The 10,522-nt window shown below is 36.7% G+C and overlaps 1 protein-coding gene across 1 annotated transcript in view; it reads right to left on the bottom strand.

Annotated features, from left to right (window-relative positions):
* Positions 1-2,574: 2,574 nt before the first annotated feature.
* LOC131681052 (uncharacterized) overlaps positions 2,575-10,522 on the bottom strand; it is a 32,587-nt gene continuing 24,639 nt past the window's right edge. The window contains exon 3 of the mRNA XM_058961757.1: positions 2,575-2,644. Within this exon, the coding sequence (XP_058817740.1) occupies positions 2,575-2,644 (70 nt within the window). The remainder of the gene's footprint in view (positions 2,645-10,522) is intronic.

Below are 10,522 nucleotides of genomic sequence, written 5' to 3'. Positions count from 1 at the left end.
TGGAAAGCTGAGAAAAATTCGTTTCGATTTAAGTACAGATATCTTTTAGTTAAGTGTACTACATGACTTTTTACTAGTAAAATAACTCAAAATTTACGTTTTTTGGTGATTTTTGTAATTATTCTAATTATTAATTAACTAAATTTATCGTCACTATTGTTCATTTGGTGCCCCTTAATATTCTCTACAACTTGTTATTTGAAACTTTATCCCTATCGCTTTTCATTTCGCTGCAATTTAATAGTTAACACAGCATGACCTTATCACAAATGCAGTGGGTTCGAAATCGATGTTTTTGCATATGAAACGAGAAGATAAAAATGATTTTGCTTCGAAACTAAAAGAGATAATTGAATGGAGTCAAAGGAAGAATTGTAGAAATTGCTGAGATGCATTGATTCTATGATGATTATGGTGAAGTTTATTATTTACTATTTTAAGAAAATAACGAAAATGCTAATAATAACACTAACTTTAAACTAATTAACCTTTAAAAGAATACTAAATTCACTTAACTGAAAGGTATTAATACATTTTTCTCTGCCAAATTTTCCTGGCTTTCGAATAAAAATAAGAAAAGGTACAATAAGTGCCATACTTTTTCAATAAGAGCTAGTATTAGTGAATATGAGATAAAAATATCCAAGTTCAATAACCCAAACAGATGAAATTAAGACAAGATAAGTGTATCATGTCAAAGAACAAATTATACAACTTTTCAAGACTAACAATTTGAATTATTAAAATAGTGATGTTAACTATTAATATTTTCGCGAAGTGAACGAAAAATCGATCAAAATTGTTAAATTTTAAATAAATTACTGTGAAAAGATTACTTAACCTCCTTAGCTGAAACATTTGAGGACATTTTTCGGTGGAAAATTTTCTCATCTATCCAACGGATCTAAAAGATTTGAAATACAAAGTATATTTTTTGAGTTAGAGCTATTTTAAGACAACTAAGTTTTTAACACAAAAAGTTCAATAACTCTGTAACGGTTGAGATTTGATGGTATGTGTAGAACGATTTTTTGCTCCAAATATGACAGTAAATCACCCCTCGAGAGATTCTTACCCATGAACCAAACACCCTGTATGTCCATTAGAAGTGCTAGAAATGTGGTCTTCATTGATGGAATGATGGATCAGAATGTGTATTTTAATATTTTTTAAAATAAATTTTAAAGCAGATTTCTTCAGCAAAACTACGCCCCTATATTTGGCTCAACTATTTGAAGTGTTTCCTATACTTTTAAATTTTGTAGATACCCAGTTTTGAAGAAAAACTTATGAAAAACACCAAAAATTACAGTTTTTACCCAGTTTTATAGGCTCTGCCGCTCTTATAATCAACAATTTGAACAAACTAACTAACCAAACTTCTCCATTTGGATCTCCAGAAAAATAAAAAAATACTGAAAAAAATCTAGGACAATTCAGGAGCACTTCAACAAGCATGAATTTGAAATTTTACCCAAATCAGCCCATTTTACAAAAAATGAAAATTCGCCAGTAGTAGGCAGCGTTTTAACAAAATCACTCCGAAGAAGAAAGTGGTCCTGATACCCTAACCTTTCATTTGAGGAGTGAGCTCGATGACTTTTTTTAACATGATGTCATTTTGGGACACCCTAGTGTGTATCTTCGTCGCGAGCGGTTGACTCTCGTAAAGCTCCCTTCGAGTCGGTTAATTTCCATCATTTTCGGCGCAGTTTGCTACCTCCCGATTATCAAAGTGTGAATAACGGTGCAATTTAACGATTATACAAAGTGAAGTGGCTTATAAAAGCATTTTTCGGCATATTTTCGACTTTTGCGAGTGGTGACAGTTTGTGAAAATCGAATTCCGGCAAATGAAAAAAAAAATCCTTTCCTCGCATTACGTCGATTCCCGATGCAGGGACAATAAAAGTGCACAGAACACATCTAGAAACACAGTGTACTTTCTGAAAATAGTGAAAATTGGTTTTCCAGAGAAAAAATTCGATCCGAAAAATGAAAAAAATACGACAATAAGAATTCAAATAATTGGCGTTTCACCGGCGACTAGCCACTACCAGGTGTCGCCCCAAAATTCTTCGCCCGAAAAATAGGTGGCAAACCAGCCGGTCGGTGCTCAGCTATTTTCGTCCGCATCCTTTGTCACCTATTTTTTATTGGGTGTTTCATCGGCGGTGCTATCTTCAAAAATGAACCACCTTGGATATTCAACTGTTATTTTGCTTTCTTATTTTATTGCAAATGAGTAGAGGTTTTGATTCTTTTATATTCAGCATTGCAGATATTTTGTCGCAAGTAAATTTTGGGTGTTCGTTGATGTGATGGCACTGTAAGAGGTCGGCCAACTTTTCTTTGGACTGAGCAAACTAATTTCTATGTTTGTTTAGGGTTTGTTTTACCAAAGGGGGAACTGATCCACAGAGCATTCAATATGCACAGGGAAAACACATGGCTTTGTTTGAGTGGAATGATGACTTCAATCATGTATAATGTTTGAGAATTGGTAATTCGTGAGAGGGATCGAGGACCGGTTGGCCTCCACGCGAGTCTAGGTCTATTGATGACATTTAGTCCTTAGACCGGCGACGACAGGGTGCTGTCGGCCTTCTGCCGATAGTGGTAGAGTGAAAGGGTGCGAACGGATCTAGCCGAGAAGACAATACCGTAAAAATGAATAGTTATTCGGAGGTCGGTTCCAATGGGACTTTGATTTGACTGGCATCGATGATCACGGGTCAATACGTACTGAAAATTCGCCGCGTCTGTTTTAATGAATCTAATTTCAAGTTCCGTTATTGGTAACAAGCCCGTGCATCAGGGTAACGATCCTCTGTATTTCCCTTCAACGTTCGATATAATCGTTCGTATACGTGTATTTCACAAACAATCCGATATGGAAAATGAGAAATACTATCGTTGATTTATAACATCTCGAGCTATCATAACTCTTTAGAAGTTTTCTCCTGCCTTTTGGGACCGATCAGCTCCAGACTGCAACTATGTAACCGCCGTCGCACTTACCACTACGGAAACTGAAGCGAGAGCGACTCGAGGTCCGATGACTTTTGAAGGATTCCCCGCGGGTCCGAAGAATACCATCCGCCAATCCGACCTACTAGACTGAGGCGCTTATTTGTCTCGCTGATCTCCCGTTTGCCCGAAAGTTGCAAGTTTTGCTCTTCTCTCCCGGTCACCATCTACGCTTTCTCTCCCCTTTTCTTGATACAACTGCTTCTACAGCCCCCTCTGAATATCTTGACCAAGCATAAGTCTCCGCTAAAAAAGTTCAAATTTGTGTTCTGTATTCCTAGTTTTAAGATAGTTGTAATTTTACCTCTTTTTGCCTTTCTCATATAAAGAAAGGCTATGCAATCACTGTAAAAATCGACTTTCTAACCGAGGCCCGGAGGGCCGAGTGTCATACACCATTCGATTCAGTTCGTCGAGATCGGCAAATGTCTGTGTGTGTATGTATGTGTGTGTGTATGTGTGTGTATGTGTGTGTGTGTGTCATTTAAACTCACACAATTTTCTCAGAGATGGCTGAACCGATTTTCGCAAACTTAGTTTCATATGAAAGGTATAACGCTCCCATAAGCTGCTATTGAATTTTTAGTTGATCCGACTTCCGGTTCCGGAGTTACGGGTTGAAGAGTGCGGTCACACAGCAAATTCCCATATAAACTGGTACCACCATGATGTTCAAATGATGTAAAACATATTAAAATTGATGTAACATTACTCTAGTTTGCGGGTCTGGATCACTAATGATCAATCAAAGCAGCTTTGACCACATTGGCCACCTATGACGGTTCATGACGCCCTCGGGGAACCCGCTAAGTTCCTAAGCTAATATCACACCCATTCCACAACGAATTCTCTACCGATTTTTACGAACTTAATTTCAAATGAAAGATACAGTAATGCCATTGACTGCTGCTGAATTTCATTCGGTTCTGACTCTTGCTTCCGGAGTTACAGGGGTGTTAGTAAGGATACACTGGAATTTCCCATGTAAATCGGTACAATCGTAATACCTCAGAGGCTAAAAACTATTGAAATGGTCACCAAATTACTTCTAATCGTAGATCTAGATCACTGATTGGCAATCAAACATTCTTTGAATATATTGTCCACTATCGACGATTCCGGAAGTCCGGAATTCCGGGCATATTCCACAATTAAAGTCACATCGGTTCATCGGTGATGACGTTGCCGCCCTTCCCCCCCCCCCCCGCCTTGCCCTTACACGTCCCTCCTTCATCACTCCCCTCCTCTTGGACCACCCTCACGCCCGCATTTCCTTCATCCATCCCGTATACCGAAATAAGATGAAGGATTTCTGACGCATCCTCCACTCCCACTCTACTAACCCCCCATTTCCTCCACTTTCAAACCCATTCCACCAACATTTCAAAATATAATCACATGAAGATAACATTGAAATCATGCTGATTAAGCTAATTAAATATTATTCTTTTGCCTTTCTCATATAGAAAGGTTATGCAATTGCTCCAAAAACCGACTTTCTAACCGAGGCCCGGAGGGCCAAGTCTCATATAACATTCGACTCAGTTCGCCGAGATCGCAAAATATCTGTGTGTATGTATGTGTGTATATATGTGTGTGTATGTGCGGATTTGTTAACAAAATGTCCACATCGGTTACTCGGAGATGGCTGAACCGATTTTTACAAACTAAGATTCAAATGAAAGGTATAATATTCCCATAGGTTGCTATTAAATTTCATTTTCAACCGACATCTTGTTTCGGATTACGAGTTGAAGAGTATGGTTACCAAATAAAATTTGTTGATTTGTCTACATCGGTTTCTCGGAATTTTCTGAACCGATTTTGACAAACTTAATTTTAAATGAAAGGTCCTTCAGCTGCTGTTGAATTTTGTGTGGATCCGAGTTCTGGTTCCTGAATTACAGGGTGATACGCACGATCACGCAGCAAATCCCGATTCTAACGAATTCTGCGATGAATGTAAAAAGGTGAATTATTTTCCAAAATGTAAACACAACTGTTGAATTTGTAGATCTAGGTCACCAACAGTCATTCAAAGTCTCTTTGGCCACACTGGCCACCATCGACGGATCCGAAAGCATCCAAATTCAGAATAACGGTTATATTAGTTTCTCGAAAATGGCTTGACCGATTTGATCAACTTAGTCTCAAATGAAAGGTGTTGCGTCCCCGGAAACTGATATTAAATTCCATCTCCATCCGACTTCCAGCTCCGGAGTTACGAGTTGTGGAGTGCGATCACATAGAAAACTCCGATTCAAACCGATACCGCGATGAATGCAAAAAGGTGCTCTTTTATATATACTTACCAAGTGTAATAAGAATGAAAGACATTTCCATAATGTTATATTGTACGAACCAGCTATTAAATCATAGTTTGGAGAAATGAGAAAGGCACAATTGCACCTCTAGGTGGATTAAAACAGGTTTTTAAAACTATTGTCCCCCATCTTGTAAATAGAATTGTATACCTAGTCTTAAAACACCTGCGAATTTTCTCATAAATATTTGTTCCCCCTTTTGTGTACCAAACTATATTGTTAGTTTTAAGATAACTGTAAATATTTTCTAAAAAACTATTACTATTGAATTCCTTGTTTTAAAATTTTTTACAAAAAAAAATCTTTTGCTCCCTCTCTTGTATATAGAATCTTATTTCTAGTCTTAAGATAGCTGTAAAATTTTTCTTTTAAAAAAAAAATATTTCACCATTGTAACCTCCTAGTTTTAAAATATCCAAAATGTAAAAACAAAAGAATTTGGCACCGCCAAGCTAACGCATTTGTGCCTATCAAATAAACGAAATGAATATATCATAACTCTTTGTCTGTATAACGTGTTATCACTCGGTAGTTTGCAACCCAAAAATATATCGTAGAGAAGGAATAGCGAAATTAGTCTAAATAATGTCCCAATAAATAGTGATCCGACCAAATAAGCAGAGAAGATTAGCTTTTCTAGGCAATACTCCCACGGTCGGCTGTGTGGAGTTGAAAGTGCTTTTGTTTAGAAAAAATAAGATACTCTCGGTAGCCGGCTATCCAGAATTTAAAAAGAATCAAAAACTAAACAAGATCTTCTTTTTCGAACGATCGTGTTCTCGAAAACTAACTAAACTACTACCTAATAAACTATGCTTTACAGGTTGCATCGCTTGCTTGGAGCGAATCCTAGACCCTATTTCCTTCCAAACCACCAACTTCGCGACACCTATGGAAGAGTCTGATGAATCATCGTCCTTCTGATAAGTAGGTGGAGCATCAACACTTCCCGTCTACCTAATACTTTATCCTTCCTCGTGAACGATGGAGATGGGGGCGGCCGGCAATGGTGGCTATCATGCTGTTGAGGTCTTAATATGGGTCGGATTGGTATGAATTCCTACTTACACTTGCTAAGCAACTCTTATTTGATAATCAGCAGTCAAACATGATGAAGTCAGTGTGCATTCGCCAAAATCATCTTCACAATGCAACGCAACGCAACAACGGAAATAACTCAGTTTGCATTCCTGTTTTCACACTTCTTAATAAAGTTTAATATTAATAAAAGCTCTTACTACGAAATCATTATACATGTACAATTCCAACTATCTACAACAATAGTACTCGACACAAGAAAAAAAATAAAGACGCAGGCAAATACATTCTGTATAAGATTCCGCATTTTATTCAAACGATCGCCGGATAAAATCAGCACCGAGACGATAGCAACCACGAAAAAATTCGTCGCGTGATTGAATATTATTAAAAAATATAAGCAGTGCTCTTTATAGCCGGCTATCCGGAGTTCAAGTTGCTTATTTTGCTAATCGTATTAATACAATAAATTTCTCAAATTCTCGGCAGCCGGCTGCACAGAGCAATTGTTACACGATAACGCTATTGGCACACTTACTAACAACTCTTCCCTTCCCGTGATACATGTGGAGATGCAGAGGATTCCTCGGTCTCTAGTAGCAACAAGTATCAGACTAACATTCCTTCCTTTCCCAGAAGATATGCATTCGGACGTGGTCGGCGTCGGTATTGATCAGCATAGATTGTACAATGTGGCTCATCATGTTATTCCCAAACATGTTGTTCCAATGAACATGTTGCAACCTAATTTGGTTCTGGTCAATAACGGAGTAGCAACTACGGGTGATCTCTTATGCTTATGCTTATGCTTATGCTTATGCTTATGCTTATGCTTATGCTTATGCTTATGCTTATGCTTATGCTTATGCTTATGCTTATGCTTATGCTTATGCTTATGCTTATGCTTATGCTTATGCTTATGCTTATGCTTATGCTTATGCTTATGCTTATGCTTATGCTTATGCTTATGCTTATGCTTATGCTTATGCTTATGCTTATGCTTATGCTTATGCTTATGCTTATGCTTATGCTTATGCTTATATTGGTGCCAAATGTATGCGAAATGACCTTCGGCAAAATGACTTTCGGCGATGACCCAGACCCATTTTTCCTTGAAAATGGTAGCGTCAAGAAATACGAAAAACCTTTTTTTCATATAGATGCGTGCATCCTTCGCAATGCTAGAAGGTGCTCAGTTTTTACCTTTCTATTCTCAATACAGTTCTCCTAGATTATTTACAATAGTCCTATTGCACGGAAAACGTAGTCTAAATTGATAGATTTTATCAGTTTTCAATAATATTTCAAAATAACGGAGAGGTACCACAATTTGATTTTTTATCATCAACCTAAACTGTCCCTGGCAACACTGCTCCATCGGAATTACAGATTGATTACAGTAACTTCAGTTCCTGAACCAATACTTGTAACTGTTAGTGCTCAAATGAAAGGTTATAGTCATAATTACTATCCTTACTTGTTTTTGGCAGTAAATCTAGCTAAACCTAAAGTTATACAGGTCGGACTCGATTATCCGGGGATTCGATTATCCGGGGATTCGATTATCCGTGATTCGATTATCCGGGGAAAATGATTCGATTATCCGGGTGTTTCGAAAAAAGTTCAAATTTCAACTAGAATGTTTGATTATAGTGCTAATTCGATCATTGCAGTCAACAAAACTTTTTTTCGGGGGGTCTAGGGTTAACCTCCTCACAAATTTTGGCCTACCTCAAAAATAGCTTATATATGGGTCTCAGTGGCGTAGCCAGAAATTTGGTTTGGAGGGGGTTTTGATGAAAATCGCAATTTTTTTTAAAAAATGCTAAAATTTAATATGAGTTTGATAAATTATTGAAAACTCAAAAACATAAGTAGTCTAACAGATGTCATTCCAGTCTACAAACAAGAAGGATCAACATGGAACAGTTTTCTAACCTCTATAGATTATTTTCTTGTGTAATATGTCAATGAAGTCAAAAATTGCGATCTTTTAAAGTGGGATAAATGATCTAAAAAATTTTCAACGTTTAAGATCACCTAATATAATCCTTGACTTTGCAGGTTTGACAACTTCGGGAAGTTATCAACATAAAACAGCGCCTGCTTTGATATAGAAATTTTAGTGATTAACTCTCATAGATGTAATTATGGTGAATAAATTTTTCAAAAATATTAAGAGACATGGTGCCTTCTGCAAAGTTTTTGATAATGTCATTTCAAACAATTTTGTTGAAAATATGAAGGCTACATGAATTCAACATATAGGGATTTAAATGGACTGGGCCTGCTATATTTCTTCTTAGTGAAGAAAAATTTAAGTGAAAACTATTTTTTCTGCGCTACGGATAAAATTGTTTCAAACAATCATTGCGAGTTGAGAACACAAAACCTATAACTAAATTATGGATGGATGGAACTGAAACTTGCGTTTCGACTTCATCTCATCAGAATCCGACACTAACTTGGTGGGCGGACTAAGCTTGCGCCGAATTGATGCTAGCTCCTGAAAATGGAATCACTCTTTGTCTTTTTGAGTCCTTTTAATATCTGGGAATTATTTGTTTTATATCCAGTTCCCTTATTTTTTTGTAAGCTTCAAAGGCACCTTGAACGCAATGTGAATTTATTATTTAATTACCGCAGAAGAGATTTATCAAATACAGTAATTTCAGAATAGCTTGTTGTAAAGGTTTTCTACTACTATATTTCGATACTCTGAATATGTGGGATATTTATGTCTTTGACAAAGTTGTTTGAAATAGCACTTTCGAAAACTTTGCTGGAGACATTAAGTCTCGACCCAAATTTGGTTGAAGAGTAATTCTTGTCTATAATTACTTCTAGGTGGATTAACCGTCAAAATTATTCTATAAGCAGATGAACAGTTTTACGTTTTGAAATTCTTCAATGTTACTTAACATCGAAATTTGGCAGTTTCGAATGAATGTGATCGTGACCGTTAAAAATTTATCGAACATTAATTTTACTTTTCTTTATTAGTCAACCTCACAACTTGCAGTACTAGTACGTAGCACACAAAATTTTAGTACGCCATTCATTGCATCCTGCTAAGAGGCTATTCATATAGTTGATAATACAACAAAAATCCAATGCTCATAAAACCGATCCTGACCTGCTAGAGACAAAATTACATCAGCTTTCAACTAGTTTCTGAAATGTTATTCTTGTTGTTAACCATATTGAATTGTTGTCTAAACTCTACACAATCTAAAAAAATACATTTTCAGCAAATGTTGAAATGTATGTAAGTTTTCGGTAAACAAGCTTATGTTTTATATGCAATCAACCTATTCAAATTTAGATTCCCATTCGAAAAATTGTCTCTTATCCATATTTTGAAGCATCTTTCCAAAAATGAGCTCATAATAATTCAGACAGTTATTTTATTTTACATTGAAGTAAGTTGACAACTATGGGATTTTGGCTAAGAGATAAGTTACAAGATCCCCTTCCCATAATTTTCCAAAAGTTCTCATGACGCTTTAAACACAGTTCTCAATGTAGTGATCAGAGAATATTTTTCCAAAAATATTTTGTGGAATATTAAATTAAATTCGCCAGCATCAATCTTTTTTTCAATCCAATTAATTTTGGTTTGGGGGGGGGGGGGTTTAACCACCAAACCCCCCCCCCCCCCCCCCCCTGGCTACGCCACTGATGGGTCTTTCCGCGCAAAGTGGCCCAAAAACTAAAACTTGGGATCGACCTTCACGGATTAGAACTAATTTTGAAGTAATTGTTCATCTACAGCCAATATATAATATCCTAAATTATTGTGCCATTTTTCATCACCCATCGCACAGTGGAAGAAATCCAACCAAAGAGGCAATTAATTGGAAGCCGCTGAAAAAGTATCACAATATACACACCAAAAGTTGCGGAATTTTTAGGTAATAAAATGCAATTAAATTTGTTCACCACACGTATCTGTGACTTGAGATATGAGGCTTTGAAAATCCGGAAATTACCGGTATTCATCAAATCTGAGGCCTAATACAGAAGCCGCTTAAAAAATTCAAAGAATTATACCCTCAAAGTTGCGGAAAACTCTAGCTATCAAGATGCAATCAAATTTTTTTACCGAACGCAGCTGTGACCGGTGATAT

This window comes from Topomyia yanbarensis, chromosome 2 (assembly GCF_030247195.1).
Source record: "Topomyia yanbarensis strain Yona2022 chromosome 2, ASM3024719v1, whole genome shotgun sequence".
NCBI lineage: Eukaryota > Metazoa > Arthropoda > Insecta > Diptera > Culicidae > Topomyia > Topomyia yanbarensis.
Note: the sequence above shows the minus strand (reverse complement) of the source record. Positions and strands in the feature narration are given on the sequence as shown.